The sequence below is a fragment of the Megalobrama amblycephala genome, linkage group LG15 (assembly GCF_018812025.1).
Source record: "Megalobrama amblycephala isolate DHTTF-2021 linkage group LG15, ASM1881202v1, whole genome shotgun sequence".
NCBI classification, from domain to species: domain Eukaryota; kingdom Metazoa; phylum Chordata; class Actinopteri; order Cypriniformes; family Xenocyprididae; genus Megalobrama; species Megalobrama amblycephala.
In genome coordinates, this window is record NC_063058.1 from 11,006,503 (window position 1) to 11,032,704 (window position 26,202).

General features: G+C 36.8%; 1 protein-coding gene across 14 annotated transcripts in view; it reads left to right on the forward strand.

Moving 5' to 3' along the window:
* The first annotated feature begins 1,002 nt into the window (after positions 1–1,002).
* The window catches only part of tpm1 (tropomyosin 1 (alpha)), a 32,827-nt gene continuing 7,627 nt past the window's right edge, over positions 1,003–26,202 (forward strand). Inside the window, exons 1-9 of one of the 14 annotated variants that reach the window (XM_048159590.1) lie at positions 1,003–1,250; positions 1,953–2,078; positions 8,350–8,483; positions 14,387–14,504; positions 14,877–14,947; positions 18,834–18,909; positions 21,055–21,117; positions 21,248–21,317; positions 24,889–24,971. In XM_048159590.1, the coding sequence (XP_048015547.1) occupies positions 1,137–1,250; positions 1,953–2,078; positions 8,350–8,483; positions 14,387–14,504; positions 14,877–14,947; positions 18,834–18,909; positions 21,055–21,117; positions 21,248–21,317; positions 24,889–24,971 (855 nt within the window). In that variant the 5' untranslated portion in view covers positions 1,003–1,136. Of the gene's footprint in view, positions 1,251–1,952; positions 2,079–2,224; positions 2,351–3,853; positions 3,873–3,917; positions 4,357–8,349; positions 8,484–14,386; positions 14,505–14,876; positions 14,948–18,322; positions 18,399–18,833; positions 18,910–21,054; positions 21,118–21,247; positions 21,318–24,888; positions 24,972–26,202 lie in introns of those variants that run through there. The other 13 variants (XM_048159598.1, XM_048159591.1, XM_048159586.1 and 10 more) reach the window with 13 other exon arrangements.

A 26,202-nucleotide genomic window follows, 5' to 3' on the forward strand; every position in this document is an offset into this window, starting at 1 on the left:
TGAAATATACAGACTGGACCAGGTGCACGGGCACTAAGACTGCCCTAAAAATACTCTGAGAAGCTTGTAAGGAGGAGAAGGACAGACTGAAGGATAACAGAGAGAAGTCAGTCCACTCAATATCCCAAAGAAACAAACTGAAGCTCCTCTTGCATCTATCATGGGATACATAAAGGCATGTAGCTGAGTCTGTTAATGACATTTTAAGCCCATGCAGAGTTTTTGTTAATTCATATAGTGAAGAAGTGTTGAAGCAAAGGCATGTTTGAGTTCTGATAAAGCTTATCATCGGAGTTATGATGAGATAATGACACCTTATCAGTATGAAGTGGCCCAGAAATGTGAGAATATGAGTTTTTTTCTTGATCCAACACTTGTCTTGAGGTTGATGGACCTTTTATCCCAAATAACATACAGTAGGCCCTATTACAGGGGCAATACCCTTGGAATAACCTCAGGTCATCGAGGTAAAAAATGCCACTGAAAGTGGCAAACATGCCACAGAAATTAAAAATAGCAATAAATGCCTCAATAAATTCTTTCTAATTATAAAAAATAGCATAATAAATTCTTTATTTTCATTTGATTTATGTGTACCATCTGATGTATTTCTTAAAACACTTTCTTTCTATTTATGTATTTTTTATATATATATATATATATATATACTAAAGTCATAAGTGACATTTTTCTTTTAAGTGAACCCTTCAAAATAAAAATGCATCCAATGGAAGTCACCATGAGCGTTGCGTTTTTATAACAGAGCGTCACGTCGAAGACTGCGTGCGTTCTGTTCCATTCCGTTGCGCTCAGTATGAAGACGTCTCAAGGAGTTCGCCTTGCCCATCACACCCCTTATATAGGCATATAAACGGTCAAATGTCGAGCAGCAGCGAATCGCCACACAGATCCATAAAAAATACACGGGGCATGGAGAAGCAGGCCAATGCGGCTGTTTCCAAAAAAGTATTGAATGTCCAGAGGAATTCAGTAACCCCTCCCGTGAAAGTACGTATTTGAGAGCGCGCACAGGAGCGGGCGCTCGCACTCCAGCTCTGCGTTCAGTCCCAAGCGCTTCTGACCGTCACTCCTCTGTGGAAATTTATCTGTTTCAGCTGAACAACCCTTAAGCAGCCATGGATGCCATTAAGAAGAAGATGCAAATGCTCAAGCTCGACAAGGAGAATGCCTTGGACAGAGCTGAGCAGGCTGAGGGAGACAAAAAGGCAGCGGAGGACAGGAGCAAACAGGTCTGCGGTTTTAATGAGGACTTTAAAAAGTTATCCATAACGCGCACGCGTCGGTCTCGTGCGCTAGGCTACTTAATAAACGGATTATTACTGCGCCTGAGTGGATTAGCAACGGAAGAAGTGTAAAATTTCATTGTCAGTTAAAATGTTATCTACTTAGTGTTACTGTAATAATTACTGACTCCCCATTTTGTCATTCATCTAATGAAGGGAAATGTAGGTTATATGCAGCCATTCATTCATTAACCCTTATGTTATAGAGTCCCTGAGTAATATTTCTGTAATTTCTACTCGAATTTATTTACTTTTCAATGTTTCAACAAGATTTTCATTATTAGTATGGTTGAAAATGTGTGACTACAGGTTGTAGTCCAGCTTGGGATCACTTAAACTTAAGCTTTCAGTCAACAGTTTTTGTGGTCTTTTTTTAACAGTGTAGTCATTTCAAAGTTAAAACCTTGTGTTTCCCCTTAAAATATTTCTCAAAACTCTTCTGGCAGATATTACTGACACTTTAGCCCTCTAACTCGGATCTCAAAAAAAGTAGCCTAGCCTATATTTTGAGCTGTCAGACCCCAAACAGATCACGAAGGGTTATATATCATGTTTAGCATTTGAAGTACACATATTTAGTGTTTTAATAGCATTTGTAATAAAAGTTTACCTAATTTGTTATGAAAACTGTCATTTATGCATGTGTAGTTAGAAGATGAACTAATTCAGTTGGAAAAGAGGTTGCGCGTAACCGAGGACGAGCGTGATAAAGTGTTTGAGGAGTACCAGAGCGTCGAGGAGAAGCTCCTGACCGCCGACGAAGTCGCCACCAAGGTATTGTCCTGTGTGTTCCTGTCTGAATCTTCCTAACTTTTCTTTCTTTCCGTCTCTTTCTCTGTCGGTCTCTTTGCCGCCACACCACGCGCGCACTCTGCTTCCCGCTCTTCACTGCTGTCAATCAATCACTCAAACACGCGCAGCTTGAGGATGACCTCCTAGCACTGCAGAAGAAACTGAAGGGCACTGAGGATGAGCTCGACAAATATTCTGAGGCTCTTAAAGATGCCCAGGAGAAACTGGAGCTGGCTGAGAAGAAAGCCGCAGATGTGAGTATATGGAGCTTCACCGCCATCACGCATCTTTTCCTCACACTTTTGGCATGCCACTTTTTAGGCCCAAAGCATGTCTGTCATTTATCATGTTTGAAGATGGTTGTGGATATTGTTTTCGGACCTAGGTTGCACTTAGAAAACTTCTCAGTTATGTTTCATTTAAGTAACACGTCATCCTTAAGATAATTTTTTTTTTTTTAAAGTGACGTCACGCATCATGTTTTGAGCCCGTGCACTGTATGAGTGACATAATTTCGTAATCTATAAGGTCAAACAGTCGCCTATGGCATGGAAATATAAACACAATCCGCATTCCTCTGACCAAACATGGGGTGTTATGGGTAAGCAAACATAAACGATTCGCGATTTAAATTACAAGACGTGCATTCCAAGACAGAGAGAGAGAGAGAGAGAGAGAGAGAGAGAGAGAGCAGACTGGCTGTTATATTTAGCCTACTGCTTTATATGGTCAAGACTCAGCTCAACTCCTTGGGCTCTGCCCTCGAGAAAGACTGGAAGTCTTTGTTCTTAAATGTATTCATTTAGATTCAAAACTAAACTGTATTGCGAGTATTGCATGGGTAGATAATCTAGGCCTATTTGCATAGCTTTGCATGATCGTGCTCCGAGCATCTAGCTTCAAAGAATCATTTGAACCCGAGTCGTTTTGTTTCGTTGATTCAATAATTAAGAGAGATATCTCAAATAAAATTAAGTTAATTAAATTATGTTATTTGTGAGCAGCAAAATCGTAAAACATTTTCACTCAGTTTTGTTGTGTGAAAATAATACATTTTTGCACTGCGGTCTTGGATAGTACGCACTAGGACTCCCCCTCTTGTACAATCACAGAACTACACCAAGAGCGCGAAATTTATGCTAAGATATTATTATAAACACACACACACACACACACACACACATATATATATATATATATATATATATATATATATATATAGCCTATGAAACATATGTGAAATTTGGTTGTAAAGTTTCAAATAAAAATATGAATATATTTTGAAACATTATATATATATATATATATATATATATTATATATATAATTTTTTTTTCTTTTTTTTCTTGCAAATATACGTTTTGGCAAAATTTTATTACTTACTGTCATGCCAATAAAGCTACTTGGAAAAAAAAAAAAAATATATATATATATATATATATATATATATATATATATATATATATATATATTTATTATAATATATTTATGTAATATTAATTAATAATATAAGTATAATATTATTTTTGTCACTTAAAAATGTATTACAATATCAAATAGTTTAGACAAGAATACAACAGCAAAGTCAGCTTCAGCTCTGGTCGATGACTTAATGATCCCTATAGAGGGCGCAACAGGACAAAACAAATAGATTGGAGGCCCATAACGGCGCACCCCCTCCTCTAGAAGCCGTTCCATATTTAGCAGCTCAGTTTCAGCAGCAGCAGCAGCATCATCCCATCAGTGAACCATCAGGCTGCTGATTAACTCATTCAGGTGTGCAGCAGGTGGAGTCTGTCACTGTGTCTTCCATATCCTCCAGATGACTTTAGAATAACCTGCGCTTTTAATTAAGTAATACAAATATGTGTTAACACATTAAACAGATTTCACCTCTTGCATGTCTCACATGGAAATACCGTTTGATGGAAAGCGGCAGATAAGCCCTAGTTTGTGGTAATGACGTCGTTTGAGGCTCGCCTATGAAAACATGGTTACTTCCGGTGTGATCTGTAAACGTCGCTCCGCGTCCTCGCGCACACACACAGATCAGGGGCAGCAGCGTCTCTGAGCTGTGCACTTAAGGAAACGCGTTGAAATACGAGGCTTTTAGGGGTTATTTAGATAAATAATGGCGGGTACATCGCTGGAAGCAGTCAAACGGAAAATAAAACTCTTGCAAGATCAAGCAGACGGTGCTGAAGAGAAAGCGGAGAAACTGCAGAGGGACTTGGCGCTCGAGAGGAAAGCCAGAGAAACAGTAAGAACGTCAAATTATACCAAGTATGAAGTGCATGTGTTGAAATGCGACGCGCTGCAGTGTAGCGTCACGCGCGTTCCAGGCGTTCCGACGGGAATAAGTGAATTTGAACAGTCGCGCAGAGAGCGGATATGATAGAAGTGCGCACAGTGATGTGCTTTATTAACGTAGCGGAATTTCTCAGACGCCCTCTACGCGATGTTTGCAAGCCCGTTAAACGGCAATATGTGTATCACGCCCGTTTTTTTATAATTTAAAAGATAAGACTTATAACAAGTGGGAGATGCGAATTAAATGTTTGCCAATGTGATTATAGACTGACGCATGTAAACTGAATAACGATGTCCAACTCGTATCCGAACGAGTCGTGTTTTTGAATCGAATCTTGTTTATGAATCAGTTGAACCTGTCCAAAAAATTTGTCTTAATGATTCACGAATTAGACTGAAAACCTACGAACGATTTTCGAATCCATAATTCATTGACTCACTGCGAGTTATGTCTGTTTTGGACCGGTCCGATTCATAATAAAGCGAATTAATGGACGGGAACCATTTGGTTCGAACATGATCGATTCCCAGTGAGCCAAATGATGAGTGAACTTGGTGTGAATTGACGTTGTCATCATGCAACAAAACAATTGTTTTTAAAATAAATACATTTAATAAATAGCAAAAACTTTAAGCCAAGAGATTAAATTAATTTTAGAAATAATTTTTAGATTTGTTCAATATCGTATCAATATCTTCAAATTTGGCTTTCAGTGCAAATTATAATAATGTTTGACTTATAGCTGCTATAAACTGAACAGGGACTTAAAAACCCTTATTAATAAAAATTATTATAAAAAATGGCAATTACGTCTGAGAGTCAGAAAATAATTAGTAAGACGTTTTTGAACCGGCTCTTTGAATTGAACCGCTCGAAAGAATCGATTCTCGGAAATGATTCGGACTTCTTGAAACAGGACGTTTAAACAACAAAGACCGTGTTGTTTTCACCCAAAACTTTGAGATTGCTGATGACATCCCTGTACACGACTGTTTTCAGTCTCTTGTTGACTGTTGTAATTGGAGAGTCAGGTTATAATCCAGTTAGTTAAGCAAGTTGTAGGCTTCTGCTCTGAATGGGTCCTTGTTTGATGACCATTTACATTGATCCAGAGTGAAATCATTTTAGGCTAATAGCCAACAGCAGTTTAGTAGTGATCCTGGAACTGTTTATGTAGTGGTTTTATCGTAATGAACCGGCAGTGTTGCTGCCTCAGGCTCTGCATGGACATCTGATGAAGCATTTGCACGGTTCCCTTATATGGCCAGTCTGCATTGTCATATACTGTGGAACTTGTGCAGAAATAAAGTCACAGCTCTAGTTTCTTGTAGTAGCTTGGCATTAATAATTAGTCTCAATCTTATCTAAAAGAGAATGTTTGAGTTTCTGGGCCCTAGAAGGAAATGTAGAAGTTCAGTGCCGGCTGTCAAGGTTATCTGTGTTGCTTTCTAGTTTTTCATATCTCAGCTGACAATATAACATGTACTTTGCCCTATGTAGCTCCCTATAGTGGTAGGCCTTTGCCTATCTGTGGGCTGGGACTTAAAGAGATAGTTCACCTAAAACATTAAAATTTTGTCTCACTCAAGTTGTTCCAAACCTGTTTGAATTTCTTTCTTGTGCTGAACACAAAAGAATATATTTTGAAGAATATGGCTAACCAAACAGTTGATGGACATCATTAACTTCCATAATATGGGAAAATAAAAATACTATGGAAGTCAATGGGGCCCCTCAATCTTTTTTTAACAATATTTAAAAAAAAATTTTTTTATTATTTCTGAATTTAATAATGAAGTGTGACACATACACTACAATACAATTTGTTTAGTTTTTTTTGACCCTGTGCGACTTAGTCAGGTGCAATTTATTTTCCCAAAACATAATGTTAATCTCTTGCTTGTGTATTGAAGTAATTCTGTATCCGCTAATGCTGTAAGTTAGTATTTCAGACTCATTCAAACCAGCAATTTGTCTTTTTGAACTCTTCATTAAAACAACTGACTCAGAGTCATTAGTTTTGGGAATTGGTCACATTGCAAAAAATTCCTATATATTCTATTATCCTTACTATGCATGAATAATATAAGCCGCGTTTCCTCCGCAAGTACTTTCCCAAGGAGCTGGGGACTTTGGGGTGGTTCTCGGTGTGTTTCGACCACAGGAACCAGGGTCTAAATGAAGTTCCAGGTAAAAATTTCCCCCTCAGAAAGTCCCTGCTCATGAGGTAGTACATCAAGGACTTTCGGGGATGGGACTTGGGTGCTGAACCTGCTGATTGAGTTCACACAGCATTTTGATTGGTTGACTCCACGCAGCATTTTTAAAAGTCTGTTGTGGTGCATGAAGTAAGAGTTGTTTGCTATTCGAATGGTGTTTAAGAATACGACTGATGGCTCGACGATGAGGTTCAGGCTTTATTAAGCGTATGTGCGGAGGACGAAATCCAGCGGGAACTGGAAAGTCGCACGCAGTCCTACATCACCGGACTAATCTTCACGGTACTTTAGACCGCGATGGAAACGCAGACAGCAACAGGTCTGAGGGGAAAAAAAAAAGTTCCTTGGACAAATTGTTCCTGGTAATTTCGTTGGAAACGAGGCTATAGTCAATTGTATTTTATTATTCGCATTTAGCATTGTGAGAACATAACTGCATACCAATTTCTGTATACCACAGCCAACCGCTGCCTTAGGAGGCCTTACTACAACAAAATGTTGCTGCTTAAATGCACAAGCTTTATAAAGCAGAATTGAGTTTCACTGCAGTCAGCTAAATTATATTTGAAATGGTCCAGCTTCTGTATTTGCCAGTTAGCAGGAGCAGCCTGCAGTTCTCCACTGGTCGTGTGTGTTTGGCCTTTGACAGTGTAATCCATGTAGGTCCGTCGGGACTCCCTCCCACAGCCTGTTAACGTTGTCCCAAAGGCTCGGTAATGATCTGATGGCCTAGTCCTGTCTCATCCATTAGCATTACGTGTTATATGGTGTGTGCGACCACAGCCGAAGGAATGCTCCGTCTCAGTAGGTCTTAATGAAAGCTAGTGAGTATAGAGTAGCACCAAATTACATTGTCATCACAACCTACGCTAGATACTAGAGATGCACCAATACTAAATTTGTCTGCTGATACCGATAGCCAGTTATTCAGTATGATATCTGCAGATATCCTTTAGCGAGCTGGTGGTGTCAGGTTTCGGATTACAAAATTTATAATCAAAACCTTTTCTAATCTTGACAAAACCCATATCGTCGGAAAGATCTGAGTCTCACGGTTCCATATTTGCCAACTATTTTGTACTTTATAAATTTGTTGCAGGAGAATGTATTAAAAAATATTCAATAGCATGTCGGCGACACTATTTTTGGTACAGCGCCTAAACAAAATCTCATAAGAACTTCAATTTTTGTGATATCAACTTCAAATTTGGTTAGATGTATGGCTTTCATTTTATACCAATTTTAGAGTAAAATATATTTGATAAAACATTGGATGGGATGCATGCTACAAATAATGTTTGGTGTAGGGGAATACTGTTGACCTGGCAACCGGGGCTTGAACTATGGGTGATTTATCGGATCAAGTAGAGCCTGCTTTAACATCACAATTTTGCGTTTTCGCATAGACAGCCCTAATTTTCTTCACACACAATATGAGTTACACATTTTCTGCCCCCTTTTGATATACAGGCCCTGATTATAGACTGTTTTTAAACAATTGGATGGTGTCTGATCCAGTATTGCCCTATACCGATTATTGGACAACACATCGTGCCTCCCTACTGAATACTTACAAATGCAAGCCTGACAAGTTCTTTACACTGCATGGGTTAGGTCAGCATTTGTGGGGTTTGGGTGTCACTGTCTATGTGAATTGTGTGTGAACATCTGTGAGTTTTGTCTGATCTTGAGCACTTATAGCAGTTCCTCTGTGCTCTTCAAGGCTGAGGGTGATGTAGCTTCCCTGAACAGACGTATCCAGCTGGTTGAGGAGGAGTTGGATCGCGCACAGGAGCGTTTGGCCACTGCCCTGCAGAAGCTGGAGGAGGCCGAGAAGGCTGCCGACGAGAGCGAGAGGTTAGTACAGCACTCTTGACACCCGCTTTACAGAAAGTATTGAATAGTGCAGTCTATACCGCTCTGTGGTGAAATACTGTAGATGAAATCTGTTAGATGTAGAGATATTTGCAAGGTTATTGCTGTGCAGAACTTGAGTGAATCATTCTTGTTTGCTTTTCATTGAAGTGTCTCCTTTCTGAAGCACATGACTTCTTTCTTGCCCTTTGAAGGTTGAATATAGCATAAAACATTTTAAATGTGAGCTGAGGACCATTTCATTTGTTGCACCAACTGGACGAATCTGCATCTTTGAGTCTGAATGTTGACTTGGAGCCGCACTCATCAAAACGTCTTGATAAACGCGGAATCTCGTTTGTGAGCAAACAGAACCAAATGAATGCTGTGTTGTGTTTGTGAACTGAACCAAATGAACTCCGTATCTCATTCGTGAATGAAACCAACCTAATTAATGATTACTCATTCTGGATCGATCGTTTGGGAACAAACCAAACCGAATGAACGGCATATCTCATTTGTGAATGATTGAACCGAATGAATGCTGTATCACATTTGTGAGCAAACCGAATGAACACTATGGCAAAATCGCATACTCTGAGTAGATACTTATTTTGAATAAGTAATTACTTTGAGTGCTAAAAAAGTATGTTCTATGTAGTATGAGATGAGTGTGTAGTATGAATGTAATCCGGACATACATTTGCCATGTCATTATCATGTGACCTACCAGTGTCAGTTGCGTCACTTCACTGCCATTCATGAATCTTCTCCCGTGACCTCAAGAGATAGTAAAGTATCCATCATATGCACTTAAAGGTGCCCTAGAATTAAATATTGAATTTATATTGGCATAGTTGAATAACAAGAGTTCAGTACATGGAAATGACATATGCCAGCCCATGATCAAGCCATTAGACAAGGGCAGAACGTCTGGATGTGCACAGCTGAATCATCAGACTAGGTAAGCAAGCAAGAACAACAGCGAAAAATGGCAGATGGAGCGATAATAACTGACATGATCCATGATATCATGATATTTTTAGTGATATTTGTAAATTGTTTTTCTAAATGTTTCGTTAGCATGTTGCTAATGTACTGTTAAATGTGGTTAAAGTTACCATCGTTTCTTACTGTATTCACGGAGACAAAAGAGCCGTCGCTACTTTCATTTTTAAACACTTGCAGTCTGTATAATGCATAAACACAACTTCATTCTTTATAAATCTCTCCAACAGTGTGTAATGTTAGCTTTAGCCACGCAGCATAGTCTCAAACTCATTCAGAATCAAATGTAAACATCCAAATAAATATTATACTCACATGATCCGATGTATGCAAGCAGCATGCATGACGAACACTTTGTAAAGATCCATTTTGAGGGTTATATTAGCTGTGTAAACTGTGTTTATGCTGTTCAAGGCAAGCGCGAGCTCCGGGGGAGGGGGAGCACGAGAATTAAAGGGGCCGCAACCTATATATCGGTGCATAGTTAATGATGCCCCAAAATAGGCAGTTAAAAAAATGAATTAAAAAAAAAATCTATGGGGTATTTTGAGCTGAAACTTCACAGACACATTCAGGGGACACCTTAGACTTATATTACATCTTTTAAAAAGAAGTTCTAGGGCACCTTTAAGAATCTCGCTGGAAGTTGTAGTTCGTCCGGGTGCTTTCCTACTCTTAAATGAGTACTGTGAATTCGGGCATAATTCTTTTGTCACATACTGTTTTTCACCTACTATATAGTAGGGAAGTATGCAATTTCGGATGCAGCCAATATTGTATTTGTGAGTGAACCAAATGAACACCATATCTCGTTTGTGAAGGAAATGAACTGAATGAACACCATATTGTGTTTGAGTGAATTGAATGAAAGCTGTATCTCGATAGTGAGTGAATGAATGCAGTATCATGTTAGTGAGTGAATTGAACGATCGCAGGATTTTTTTTGCGAATGGAACGGAATGATTACGGAATCTCCTTTGTGAAAGAACCAAACCATGTGAACGTAGAAACTCATTTGTAAGCAAACCAAGTGACCGTAGCATTTCATTTGTGAACAAAGCAAACCTAATGAATGGATCACTCATTCTGGATCCTTGAATGAATCACTGAAGAAATCTCTTTGGTGAATGATTCAAATTATTTGTCACTGGGGTGAATCCAAATTAATTTAAATTTACTCACACTCTCTCTCTCTCTCTCTCTCTCTCTCTCTCTCTCTCTCTCTCTCTTTATTTATTTTTTTAACTTGAGTGTTTAATGTGAAGCTCATGCTAGGGCTGGATATATCGATATATTTTTAATATACGATACGGAATGAGGCAATACCGTTTATATTAGGGGTGTCAAACGATTAATCACGATTAATCGCATACAAAAAAACCACATCCATGTATATATTTGAGAAAAATTTACAAGTATATGTATTTATTTATATTTTTATATAATTTATATTATATATAATTTTTTTTGTACATAAATAACGTATTTCTTAAATATATACACTAATTTGTGTGTATTTATATATACATATTATTTACACACATTACTCACTACGGAAGAGGATTAGGGCCAAGCAATAATAAAAAAATAAAACCATCTCGAGATTAAAGTTGTTAAATTTCGAGAAAAAAGTCGAGATAAAATGTTGAGAATAAAGTCATTAAATTTCGAGAAAAAAGTCGTTAAATTACGAGAATAAACTTGTTAAATTACGAGAAAAAACTCGTTAAATTTCGAGAAAGTCGAGATAAAATGTTGAGAATAAATTATGAGTTTGTCAACATTTTATCTCGACTTTTTTCTCGAAATTTAACGAGTTTTTTCTCGTAATTTAACGAGTTTATTCTCAACATTTTATTTCGACTTTTTTCTCGAAATTTAACAACTTTAATCTCGATGTTTTTTTTTTATTTATTATTGCTTGGCCCTAATCCTCTTCCGTAACTCGCACATATATTATGCAAACTCAAACTTTTATTTTGTATGCGATTAATCGCGATTAATCGTGATTAATCATTTGACAGCCCTAGTTTATATTGATATATTGTAGTTTGATACGAGTACATCTAAAAAATAGCGGAGGACGGAAAGTGAGCTGCTGCGGAGGAAATGCATAATACAATTTGTCATAAACATGAGCCATGCTTAATATTAAAGGCTTTAAAAGTAACACGTAAGACTAAGATATATAGTTAACACGTATAGTTTAAAGTGGCTTGCTCCGATGCTTTGAGACTGACAGACTCATTTACTGACAGATATTCGCGCTTTTTAATTTGTTTGAGATGTGGTGTTTTCCTCAGTGCATAACTTGAATTTCATAGGTATATTCTCCATCTGTAAATGTTAGAAAGTCATACAAATATTTCCATTTTGCTGCCAGGAGTGGACAAGCCTTCTGCTATCGAATCTCCTCTAAACTTCATAGACTTCCATGAGCGAGCGCCGCCACGCGCATACGCGCCAAACAGACGGAGCGCAATAGGATCGCCATAATTCTGACTAAAATATACATTTTGCTAAAATGTTTGTTGTTGAACAACATATGTGCCATATGCAGAATTTTAAACCTACAAGTTAGTGTATTTTTATTATAGCAGTAACTGTAAAGTGACTATTGTAATGAGGTAATCAAAATATAGGCTAATATGGCTAATTAGTGTGTGCTTTTGTTTTTATTTTCATTTTTAGTATAGTGAATTTAACTTATGCTTTAAAAAGGACTATTTTTACTTTTAGATTGTAATGTTACAATGTTAGAATGTAAAGTAACTTTCACCTTTTTGCACACATATAACAGACTATATGGTTACATTGACTATTTTTGTTTTAACAGCCTTCAATATGAATATTGTTTGTAGTACAACATTAGGTAGGATGTTAAATAAGATTTTTTTTTTTTTTCTAATTATATAAAGATATATACCATATATCGCCGTTTAGCCAAAAAATACAGGTATGACTCTTTGCCCGTATCGCCCAGCCCTAGCTCGTCACATTTAATTTGTAATAAATCTTATCTTGTCCAAAGTACAAACAGAAATCAAAGGAATTTAAATGAATAACCTTTCAATACTTCAATTTAAAACTGCAGTCTGTAACTTTTTTTTTTTTTTTTTGGTTAAAAATCATCCAAAATCAAGTACATAACCAGCCAGTGTTCAAATCTCCTTACTTTAGGCCAATTCACAACAGTAAGCTTGTAATAAATTTTTCTAATTCGAGTGGTACTGGTGGGTTTTCGTCTTTGCGTCATTACGTCACGTCTGTTTACATGAAGGAGTGTGAGGATGACGGATCATTTTTAGACTTTTCTCACAGCAGCTGGAGTAATTAAACTTATTATTTTAATGGCGGATTGTAATCCAGAACGGTCCAAATGACAATTGTCAGTGACAACTGGAGATTCACCCGTAGTCAAAAGCAAAAGATTTTGGACTGCGGAGTGGCTACAGAAATTGATATCTACAGGTAGCGCTAATACACAGTCACGCAATGCTGATGTTGTTAACATTAACAAATTGAGAACAAAGTATAACAGTAAAAATAATTTGCATGGTTTGACATAATCCGAGCTAAGCGATCGTTAGATTTAATCATCATTGGCAGCACGATTTATTGTAATGCTTTTTTTCCTCAGTTGGTCAGAACAAAAGTGGCACTTTACATGTTTTTTACTTGTTCAGATGACATTTTCCGGTGAAAATTCTTGTTTTGGTCATACTTTCAAGACGTAGAATCTGTGATTTCCGAAGTACAGTATCCGCACCGGTGCGGTGATTGACGGCAAACATTAGAATCATCCGCGCTGAGGATCCGTGCCGATGCACAACCCGCGTAAAGATGATAATTCCGCAAATAACTGCAGTTGCCGGTTTCAAACAGAGATGGCGACAAAGAGGCAAAACTTATGGACTGCAGCTTTAATAATCTGGATTGTCCAAATTTGAAAAAAAAACAACTATATTTTGTGATATACTGCATATCATTATCATGGTAATTAGTAATTACGTATGGCCATGTCATAAGAGTTGGCCCATACTGCCCGGCCCTATACATTATGTGTGTACGCAGAACTATAGCATACAGTGGTGTTGTAGACTACAAAGCAATCAAGTGTGGCATTCTGCAGGACTGTCAACCTGATTCACTTAAGCAGAACAAGTCAGTTGATCTGGTCCACACCCCGTCCCTCCCCCTCTCGCACTAACTGTGGTTACTGTGTGCAAGGGCTCCACCGCTGTGTTGCTATTGAAAAGACAACATGCTGCCACTTCCTAGCCTGCACCGCACATCTGGTGCCCTGCATAAAGACTGTTTGTGTGCGCGCTGAGGGAAGTCCGTGTAATTTAATCACCACGACCACGACCCGACATGAGTAGTAACATCGTAGTTTATCTATCTATCTTGAAATGCCTCTGCATATAGTATAAAAATCAAGGTTATTGCAGATGTTTGTCATTGTGTGATGCTGTTTTTGGCCTAAACAAGTGACGTGAGCTGTTTGCGTAGAGCCAGTGGGTTTCTGAATAAACAGCAATTTGTAGAGGCACTAGGCTGCGTTTCCCTTCCTTTGTTTGCCCACACAGAGGCCCTCTGTCTCCGGCGCAGTGCGCCTGCATAGAACCACTCTGTACCGAGACCTGGTCTAGCTCTTAAGTGCTTTTTCCCTCCCATTCATCCGTTCTGACAGTGACTGTTCTGACATTATGAGAAAACATGGGTTTAGAAACCAACAGCTCAAGAAAACTCTGCTAAAACATTGTCTTTGATTTCAGAGCTTGGCTGCAGACATGTTGGCGGCTGTGAATGTAATTTGTGGCGAGTTATCGATCCAGATTGAGTCATAGAGAGATTTCTTTCTTCCTTTCACTTCATTTTTTGCTTTCTCCCTCCAGAGGCATGAAGGTCATTGAGAACAGAGCTCTGAAGGATGAGGAGAAGATGGAGATACAGGAGATCCAGCTCAAGGAGGCCAAGCATATCGCTGAGGAGGCCGACCGCAAATACGAGGAGGCAGGTTTCCTCAGTGCACACACAGGAAAAAAAGAAACAAATGACTTCCTGCCTTGTCACATGACCTTTCACACTTAAAGTGTGAGCAAGCAGATGCTTGCAGCTTTAAGAAAGATTAGTTGTATTTTGTAATCTGATTAAATATAGCTTTGAGGGTGTTTTTTTGTTTTATGTTTTTGTTGTCTTTTGCTTTGTTTTCATTTTGTCTCTTTGTTTTTTGTTTTGGTTTTGTCTTGTTGGTGGTGTTTGTGTTTGTTTCATGTCTTTTTGTTTTGTCTTTTTTGTTTAATATGTAGAAAGTGTACTTTTCTTTCTTTAATTGGCTACAAGTACAGGTGTGTAATTGTCCCATGATCTGGCGTGTGTGTGCAGGTGGCCCGTAAGCTGGTGATCGTTGAGGCTGAGCTGGAGCGCACAGAGGAGCGTGCCGAGCTGAATGAGGGGTACGAAGCGTTCCCGCAGCCTCTTGCATGTCTGCACAAACCTATACATATACATATTCATATTCAATATGCATGTGCCTGACTCTCTTCACACACTCACACAACTTCACAGATTTTACGTCAGGACGCATACACACAGGACACATTCGTAAGACGCTAACTCGCTAGCTAACCGGTTTACTTTTCTGAAGTAAAAGAATGCAAAATGTAGTAATCGCTAAAAAAATGTTTTTAATAATGATAAAAACATTGGTTTCTCTGTCAAACAGTCAATTGTAATAAGAACCTCCTCTGACGTCAGATAAATGTTAAGTGTTGTCAGATCAGGTCGACAATGGACCCTTCGCTAAGCCCCGCCCTCCTTAGTTACTGTTGCTACGCCTGTCAAGCTTTCGAGCCTGGCAAGTCATTTACATATGTGTATGCACCGGTGTCAGACATTTTCAAGGAGATAATTAGTAATTTTTGGCGAACAGGTGAAATATCTGAGAAAGCAAGACAAAAGGGACTGCAGTATGCATTCGAGGGATATATCCACGACATATGCAACCGATTAGAAAATAATTTGATCAAAATTGAAGCTAAAGCTCCGAGCACGAGCAGCAGCCGCCTCATACGCTGACAATTCAAATGGGAAACACACAGTTTATTGAGGAAAAGCTTTGTTCATCCACAGCAGGTTAAGTGAAATTTGTGAAAATAACCTAATAATTATAAATCAAACAGCTTATCCATAAGTCTTGTGGAATAAACACAAGACGATAGCCTGACCACTTTGCAATGATAACATTCTCCCGCTTATAATTTTAGCACGCCAGGCTAACGTTACTCCGTCTAAATACATTATATGCATTATGAACAAAGAACCGTCATTATTTCCAAGCAACGATGTGCTGAGTTAGCTAGCTAGCTAACCTACCCGGACTTACTGCATATGCATAAATCAATATTACATCATTGTCGTTATGATAAATAAAACACAATTACTGTACTTGCGTTATTGTTAAGGGTAGGTTTAGGGCTGGGGAAAATGTAGATGTTAATAAAGCCATAAACCACGTTAATATCACGCTGGAAGCACAATCTGATAAGGTAACGTTAACATTTTTCAGATTTTGCTAACGAATTGTCAGAACACCGGCATTTCTCCCCTTGGGTTTTAGGTGTCGGGAAGGGAAAAAAATTCCACCACCTCGTCTAAACTGTTAGGATACCGGGTATCAGATTAACACAATCCATAAGCACAACGCTTCGGCATGTTCCCTCGCTCGAAAGCTTGACAGACCTCCTGCGCCTAGTAACGGTTGCTAAACCACGATTGGCCTGTGGCGGTTTTCGGGCGTGGCTTAGCGAAGGGTCCATTTCCAAGCTCTCAAAAACCCGCCCAAATCATTCACTGCCAAAAGAATGCGATAGAATTCTATGGTCATGACAACCAAGGTGTATAAGTTCCATTTACTCCTTAAAACTAATTAATGATGACATAATTAAATTATAAAAATGAATCAAAGAGTTCCAAGAGAACAATACAACAGGAAAACGAATCAAAACGTGGCAAATACAGTAAAAGAAAATTTAGCAAATGGCAAAACTGTTTCTACCCAAACAAGTAGAAACTATTAAGTATGTCAGATATTTGCAGTCAAGAAATTAACAGATTTTAAACCTCACACGCACCTTAAAAGCTGAAAATGTGTCATTCGTTTTAAGAAAATTAGCGACAATAATAATAATGCACTTTAACTTTTTAAACAGAGCTAGTGTGTCTTTCTTGAAGTACACATTGTTGAACATTACGCAGAACTTTGCACAACCAAAACTGATTAATTGTTGACTTTCAACTTTGTCTGACTGGGACAACTGCAGATGACCTGATCAGGCCAGTGTGCACATGACGATGGACAGTAGTCATAATTCCATATTCGATTTCAATTAAGTCATTCAACTGTGCTCTCAGAGTTGGCTATATTTATAAAGAGCCTTTGAGTCATCTCCCACCACAGGTGTAATGTTTGGAGAGTTAGGTCACACTCCCACTCTTTACTGTCGACACAACTGTATATTTATGCCACTTTGGCTTAGCGATCATTTGAATATACAGCTGAAAGTTATCATGCTAAACCTGATCGCTGATTGGCTAAAAGTGCGTGCTCATCGGCGACGTCAGTGCCAGCCAACTCTGTGGTGGGCCTGTGTGTTTAGTTACATCATGACTGATTTTATGGAGTACATGGACACTTCAGTTTTGTTTATTAACCAATTATCTTATAATTTAGAACTTTGAAAAACCGCCAAACTGGTCCACCTGCCCAAACCAATTTTTACCACCACAATCAAATTCAAAACCGCCCGTCCCGCCCCTTGCTTTTTCTGATTGGTCCATTAGATTAGTTCACTTCAGAATTCAAATTTTCTGATCATTTACAATTCTTCAGTCGAAAAGAAATTAAGGTTTTTGAGGAAAACATTCCAGGATTTTTCTCCTTATGGTGGACTTCAACAATTACCAACAGGTTGAAGGTCCAGATTGCAGTTTCAATGCAGCTCTACACGATCCCAGACGAAGAATAAGGGTCTTATGAAGCGTCATTTTCTTAAAAAAACAAAACAAAATGTATATACTTTAACCACAAATGCTCATCTTACACTGCTCTGAGATGCGCCACTCATTACGTAATCATGTTGGATTGGTCACGCGTGACGTAGGCGGAAGTACCGATCCAGTGTCTACAAAGCGAATGTGCAAAGACTAAGTCAAACGTCCTTTACAAAAAAAGGTAAAATAACAATGTCGAGTTTTTCGCCCTACCACGGTACTTCCGCCTATATCACGCGTGACCTTTCCAACGTGATTACATAATGCGTGGCGCATCGCAGAGCTAGTGCAAGATGAGCATTTGTGGTTAAAAAGCATATAATATTTTTTTTTTTTTTTTTTTTTTTATAAAATGACCAATCGTTTCACTAGATAAGACCCTTATTCCTCATCTGGGATCATGTAGAGCCCTTTGAAGCTGCAATTTGGACCTTCAACCTGTTGGTAACTGTTGAAATCCACTATATAGTACATCAAATAAGTAGTATGTCAGAGTACAAAGTATTCATAAAGCAGTAGACGAAAAATACCTGGATGACCTTCTACTTCCGCTGAGATTCTGAAATGTGCATCCGACGCACATACCGACAGTTACTGTCAAGATTGTGTCCTGTGTGTACGTCCCTTAAGAATTTTACTCCCATTTTGCTGTTGGCTAATACCTGCCTCACATTCCTGTTTTTGTTTTGGTTGTCTTTTATAATGTTTTATTTCTGCATGCACTGTTAACTTGCATGTGGCCTGCGTTTGGAATGGCCTTCCCCTGCACACATTAACAGACGCGTTCGAAGATTACAGGATGAGGTTCGAGTGTTGGACCAAACCTATAAGTCATTAAAGGCATCAGAAAACCAGGTACTGCACATGACTCATTAGGTCGCATACACCTAACTGTCCCACCTGAGTGCGTGCACCCTGCTTGCTACCTGATTTGGTCCATCTTTTTGTTTGTTTGTTTGTAGCTTTTGGTTTCACGCCCTTCTAACTTAGCAGGAATGCTGCTACTCGAACACTTCTTGTAAGGTGTAGCCGTTTGCATGCAGCAGATCATCACAGCACATTCCTGCTGTGTTATTTCGGTCTCCCCTTGTCCTCCACCCCAGTTTTGATTGATTTTGGGTTTTGTTTCTTTTGTTCCTCTTCTTTCCTCTCTTTTCCGGTTCCCTGATGTCAATATTTCCAACCTGCTTCTGGTTCTCCTCCTCTTCTCAATGTACCTTTCCTCCTCTTGTTCCTACTCCTCATCTTCACCTTCCTCCTCTCCTCTGCGTTGTGTGTGTAAAACACCAGCAAATGCTCTGAGCTTGAGGAAGAGTTGAAAACTGTGACCAACAACCTGAAGTCCCTGGAAGCCCAGGCTGAGAAGGTAGGTGTGCTGCTGCTGCTGCCCCGGGCACACCATCCACCCCTCCTCCTGAACAAACCGGGATAACCAGTGTCTTTGTTTCACAATCCAATTTTGTCTGCAAAATGAGCCTCTCAGCAGAGGGTTACGTCCTTTGCTGAAAATATCAGCTTAATTTTCTGATTTCTACTGCTTTTCTGCTGGTCTAGCTGGTGCATCAGCATAGCCTTTTTTTAAGCTTTCTGGTTGACCAAGAAAATCTTGTTAATGGTGAAATCTGGTTAAGCTGGTTCAGAAGCCTAGTGGAGGCACCAGCATCTAGAACACAACATATGCTGGTGACCAGCTAAAGGCCAGGGTCTTTTTCAGCAGGAAGTGTAAAGGCCCCTTCACTCCAAGAACGATAACTATATTAGCGTCCACACCAGCGGACGATATCGTTCTGTTTACTCTATGCGCGCACTACAGTTTTGTCGTCCGCTGTGTTAAATTCTCGAGCTGTTTAAAGTCTAGTGGGTTCTGATTGGCTGAAAAAATCCTTCTGAAATTTATTCCAATGATATTGTTTCTCTGTGCCTTTATCATTTATAGTTGTGTTGTGAACTCTGCTATTCTTTTATATTTAAAACGATATTTAGAACTACATCTTTGTCGATATTGTTATAGTTATCGTTCTTTGTATTAACTTAAAGATTTAAGTAAATCAATCAAATAAAATAATTATTGTAATAAGTAATTTGTTTTAATAGCAGCTATTATTATTATTATTATTATTATTATTATTACAAAATGATTATTTATAAAAAAAACAAATTACTATTAAATATTTATTATTATTATTATTATTACATAGTATTTATATTTGTTTAATAATTATAATTATTTTGTATTATACAAAATAATTATAATTATTAAAAACAAATATTATTATTAGTATTATTATTATTATTATTAGAAAATATTAGTAATTTGTTTTTAATAGGACATTATTATTGTTAAAATACTAAATATAAAAATAAATATAATTATAAATATAATTAAATAATATTTAATAGTAATTATATTTGATGTTTTTTAATAATAATAAAGATGATGATTTTGTAATAATAATTATTAAAAAATATTAGTAATTTGTTTTAATAGCACTTACTATTAAAAAACAACAAATATAATTATTATTATTAAATAATAATATTTATATTTATGTTTTTAATAATAATAATAATGATGATGATGATTTTATAATAATAATAATAATTATTATTATTATTATTATTATTATTATTATTATTAAAAATATTAGTAATGTTTTTAATAGCGTTTTTAATAATAATAATAATAATAATAATAATAATATTTAATAATAGTAATTGTATTTGTTTTAATAATAATAATAATAATAATTATCAAACCATAATTAGCATTATTTATTATTATTAAGAATATTAGAAATTTGATGTTTTAATAATAGCGTTTTTATTTAATAATATTAATTATATTTGTTGTGTTTTTTAATAATAATAGTGGTAGTAATAATAACTATTATTATCAAACCTTAATTATCATTTATTATTTATTTTTTTATTATTATTAAAAATATTAGTAATTTGTTTTAATAGCGTTTTCATTTAATAATAGTAATTAAATTTGGGTTTTTTTAATAAGTGGTAATAACTTATTATTATTAAATCATAATAATTAGCATTATTTATTTATTAAAACAATTTAGTAATTTGTTTTAATAATAGCATTTTAATTTAATAATAGTAATTATATTGTGTTTTTAATAATAGTGGTAATAACTATCAAACCATAATAATTATCATTTATTATTATTATTATTATTAAATGCTATTATTAAAACATCAGATTATTAATATCATTTATTATTATTATTATTATTATTATTATTATTATAAATTATTTCTACGATGACAGCTACTCTTAAATGTCTTCCTGATACAACCAAAGTAGATAATTGAGTGTTACATACACTGTCCATGATTGTCATTTACAAAATGACAGTGTAAGCAGTCAGTCCTAGAGATCAGATATGGATATTATGTACAGTAACAAAAAGTGTTATTGAGCGAAGCGCTCATATAGTGTGAAGTGGTCATGTGTGCTGGTTTGTCGTGACGTTTGTCGTTCTTGTGATGTCTGCAGTACTCACAGAAGGAAGACAAATATGAGGAGGAGATCAAGGTCCTTACTGACAAACTGAAGGAGGTACGAACTTCTTTATCATCCTTCTCTCCAGGGGAGGCTAGTATTGTCTCCCTGTTCTGTTCAGTGCATTTAAATACATTATTAGTTAGAAATTACTCTTGGTTCAGGGCAATGTTTTTGTTTGCTGCAGGCCGAGACCCGTGCCGAGTTCGCTGAGAGGTCAGTCGCCAAGCTTGAGAAGACCATTGATGACCTTGAAGGTACGACTTTCATTCACTCATTCTCTCATTCAGTGTCATTTCAGCCCCTGGTGAATTGTCATTCATTTGTGTGATTGTGAAGTATTCAGGGAGAAAACCGCTTTCGCTTCAGGTCATAAAGCTTTCAGCCTTTTATTTCTCTGTCATCATGCTGTTCCTCAAACCTTCTGCCCCACTGGCTTTCTTTCAGCTTCCTTATCGGTTCAGTCACACAATTAAGCATTACTTCTTTTCATTGAGCAGATCCACACACAGACTTCACATTGTTTTGTAAGGTGACACCGGTCCAATTACGTGCAACTTTATTAGGCTTTTATGAGCCTGCAGTTAAATAGCCTTCTACTGTTCTACTCGTTTAGATTTACACAAGCACATGTTCATTTTCATAATTATACAGATGTGTTTGCACTTTGTTAATGTATCTGTGATAATACAAATTCCTGGACAGGGAGGCATTAGTAAGAATGCCTTAACAGGAATAGTTCATCCAGAAACGAAAAATGTCATTTTCTCACCTTCATGTCATTTCAAACCTGTTTGAATTCATTTTCTTCTGTGGAGCATGAATGATGTTTCACAAACAAATTCCCACAGTGCACTTTTTCCATAATGGGAAATGATGCTGTTGAACTCCCATAATATACAATAAAAGCACCATAAACAAACACTTACACTAAAAGTTCAAAAGTTTGTGGTCTGTTAAGAAGGAAATTAATACTTGTATACAGCAAGGATTCATTAAATGAATCAAAAGTGACAGTAAAAACATTTATAATGTTACAAAAGATTTTAAAATGAATAAATGAACTTTGTATTAATCAAAGAATCCTGAAGAAAAAAAAAAGCAAATAATCATATTAGAATGATTTCTGAAGGATCTGAAGACTGGAGTGATGATGCTGAAAATTGAGCTTTTCCATCACAGGAATAAATTACATAATAACAAAGTAAAATAGAAAAGTTATTTTCACAATACTAGTGTTTTATTGTTTTTGATCAAGTAAATGCAGTCTTGGTGATCATAAGAGACTTTAAAAAAACATTATCGTACATGACTTGTGCACTACATAAAGCGTGCTTCTAGACCAGTGTTAATTTCATTGACGAATAATTTTCATCAGTTTTTTTCATGGACGAAAACGAGACGATGACTAAATAAAAATGTGTTTTGAATGACTAAAACTATGACTAAAATCGACTCTAATTTTCGTTAATGAATAAAAACGAGATGAAAATGAAAGAAAGGGACGATTTGGGAAGATATCCTGTCAGGACTGCTGTCCTGTGTGGAAGATGCGCACATTTGAAGTGTAATGTGCTGATCGAACCGCGGGAAAAGTGGCGCTGTTGCGCCCTCTACAGGCTCGTCCAGTGTATTTCGGGATGGTTTATAATTATTTATTTATTTATTTATTTATTATTTTGTTTACACAATAAACTGTATTTAATTTAATTTATATTTAATTCATAGTAAAATACTGTATCTAAGAACATTATTTGACACATTATTCAATATATTTTACAAGAATAAGGGTTATTATAGTTAGCTAAACCTAAAACCAAAGAAATCTTCATTACTTGAAATAAACGTTAACTGAAATAAAAAATAAATTTATTTTATTTCATCTAGTTTCTAAGCTTTAGCTTAACCTGAGGTATTAATATAACAAACAGAAATAAAAACTTATAGACATTTTAAAAGCAAAAACAAACAGACATAAGTTTTAGTAATTTGTATTTTAACTAAATTTACAATGAAAGCAGAAAAACTAAAAATCAAATCTAAACGAAAACTATAATAGTACCTCAATGATAAGTGTGTCAATCCCTGAAAAGCACTAAATTTTAGTCTTTCGTGTGTTTTTGCACTTGAACGGTCAAAAACCATCCGCTTTGGCGAGCAAAGTACAGTTGGGTGAACAAACAGTTTGGAGAATATCAGATTCACCTATCAGTGTATTGGATCTGTGTATTGTTAGAGAAATGCTTAATGCATTACAATTTAAAGGTGCCCTAGAATCAAAAATTGAATTTATCTTGGCATAGTTAAATAACAAGAGTTCAGTACATGGAAATGACATACACTGAGTTTCAAACTCCGTTGTTTCCTCCTTCTTATATAAATCTCATTTGTTTAAAAGACCTCCGAAGAACAGGCGACTCTCAACCTAACACCGGCTGTTACGCAACGGTCGGGATCATTTAATATGTACGCCCCCAATATTTGCATATGCCAGCTCATGTTCAAGGCATTAGACAAGGGCAGCCAGTATTAACGTCTGGATCTGTGCACAGCTGAATCATCAGACTAGGTAAGCAAACAAGAACAATAGCAAAAAATGGCAGATGGAGCGATAATAACTGACATGATCCATGATATCATGATATTTTTAGTGATATTTGTAAATTGTCTTTCTAAATGTTTCGTTAGCATGTTGCTAATGTACTGTTAAATGTGGTTAAAGCTACCATCGTTTATTACTATATTCACAGAAACGAGCCGTCGCTATTTTAAACACTTGCAGTCTGTATAATTCATAAACACAACTTCATTCTTTATAAATCTCTCCAACAGTGTGTAATGTTAGCTTTAGCCACGAAGCACCATCAAACTAATTCAGAATCAAATGTAAACATCCAAATAAATACCATACTTACACGATTAGACATGCTGCATGACGAACATTTTGTAAAGATCCATTTTGAGGGTTATATTAGCTGTGTGAACTTTGTTTCTGCACTGTTTAAGGCAAGCGCAAGCTCGGGGGCAGGGAGCATGAGAATTTAAAGGGGTCGCACACCCTGAATCGGCGCATACTTAATGATGCCCCAAAATAGGCAGTTAAAAAAATTTATTAAAAAAAAATCTATGGGGTATTTTGAGCTGAAACTTCACAGACCCATTCAGGAGACACCTTAGACTTATATTACATCTTGTGAAAGAACGTTCTAGTGCACCTTTAACCTAATTAGATTTTAGTAGACTAAAACTAAAACAATTTCCGATGACCTAAAATATGACTAAAACTAAATGGCATTTTAGTCAAAAGACTATGACTAAAACTAAATCAAAATTTGCTGTCAAAATTAACACTGTTCAAGACATCAATGACATAACTCTGAAACCAAAAACACCTGAAATGACATCTAGACGAGCCATATTTGAGTTGAATGAGGTTTGGGAACTACGACGTGCGGGAAACGAACATTCTGGGCATTTTCCAAATGTTTGTTTTCCACTGATGGGAAAAAAGTCATACAGGTTTTGAATGACATGAGAGTGAGAAAATAAAGACGAAATGTTAATTTTCGCTAGTCGAGACAGGTGACCTGTGAGCGAGTGGCTCTGACGAATGCGTCTTGTGTTTCAGTTCCTTTCCATTCCTCGTTAACTTTATTTTCTGTTTTCCCTCCACACTGTCTTCACGTCACTCTCTCGCTGTCTGTCACTCCGTTCATTGGGGCCTGTCTTGCCGCTGGACTGGATGCTTCACTCCTGCACCTGTTTTTATACCCCTTCCCCTTCTTCCTGTCCACCCTCCTCTGTCCTTCCCTCCATCAAACCCGATAGATGAGTTATATTCCCAGAAACTCAAGTACAAAGCCATCAGCGAGGAGCTGGACCACGCTCTCAACGACATGACTTCAATGTAATTCATCTGCGGTCTCTGCCTGTGCCTGTGCCCCTCCCCTCCCACATTACCCATAATCCCCCTCTCTAAATAAGGTCTTGTATCTTCAGTTCACACACTATGACTCTTTCTTCTGTTTAAATACTCTGCTATCTCTGTAACTCTACAAGACATATGGTCCGTGTTATAGGTATTTGATGTGTCAAGTCGTTTGCTTATTGCAAATTTTTCCTTGAGTGTTAAATTGTTGTGGCCATGGCTTGTAGAGTCAGTGTATAGGAGTTTTGTTTTTTGAATTCATAACTATTGTCACCTTTATTCAAAATAATCTTGCCAGAAAATGGCGACTCCTAACTATCTCAAATCTTTGGTTAAACTTTGTTGGTCAGTACTAGGGCTGGGCAATATAGCTTTTAAAAGTTTATATATTTATGTTGTTTATAGAAGTATTTAAATATTTTAACTTTGAGTTTCATAATGTTACAAATTTGCTTTTTTTTTTTTTTTTTTTTTTTTTTTTTTTACGTTCAAATTCAAAGAATCCTGAGAGAGGAAAAAAAAAAGGGAAAAAAAATCCATCACGGTCCACAAAAATATTAAGCAGCACAACTGTTCTCAAGATTGATTATAATAATAATAATAATAATAATAATAATGTTTCTATAGCAGCAGATCAGCATATTAGAATGATTTCTGAAGGATCATGTGACACTGAAGACTGGAGTAATGATACTGGAATAACAGGAATAAATTACGTTTTATATCAAAATAGAAAACCGTGGTTTTAAACAAAGTCCCTTTAAGACAAGTCATTTCACTCGGCGGCCATCTCTGAAACGCCTCTTGGGCATTCAAGTGCAGCTCCTATCTCTTTGAATGGGGAAACATAAAATTCTCCAAAGCTGTTTGCCAAGCTTTCGATTAAATTTCATAAATCTCATAAACTTAGTTTCTAAATGCTCGAATCATGACAAAAAAACTGTATTTTTCAGGCTGGATCAAGCTAATGCACATGTGCAGTCCTAAATGCGCGTCTCTTGCGCACTTGACTGTTTCTATAGGAACCGGAGCTTCTAACGGCCGCTGCAGTGACGCAATGACTTTACCAATCAGCGATTGGCTCTTATTTAGAAGGCGGGACTTATTCCGCCATATTGTGCGTCGCACTTTCTCCCATTCAAAACAATACGAGTGACACGTCTTGTGTTATTCTATAGTCTTTGTTTTAAATGATGACAATATTTCACAATATT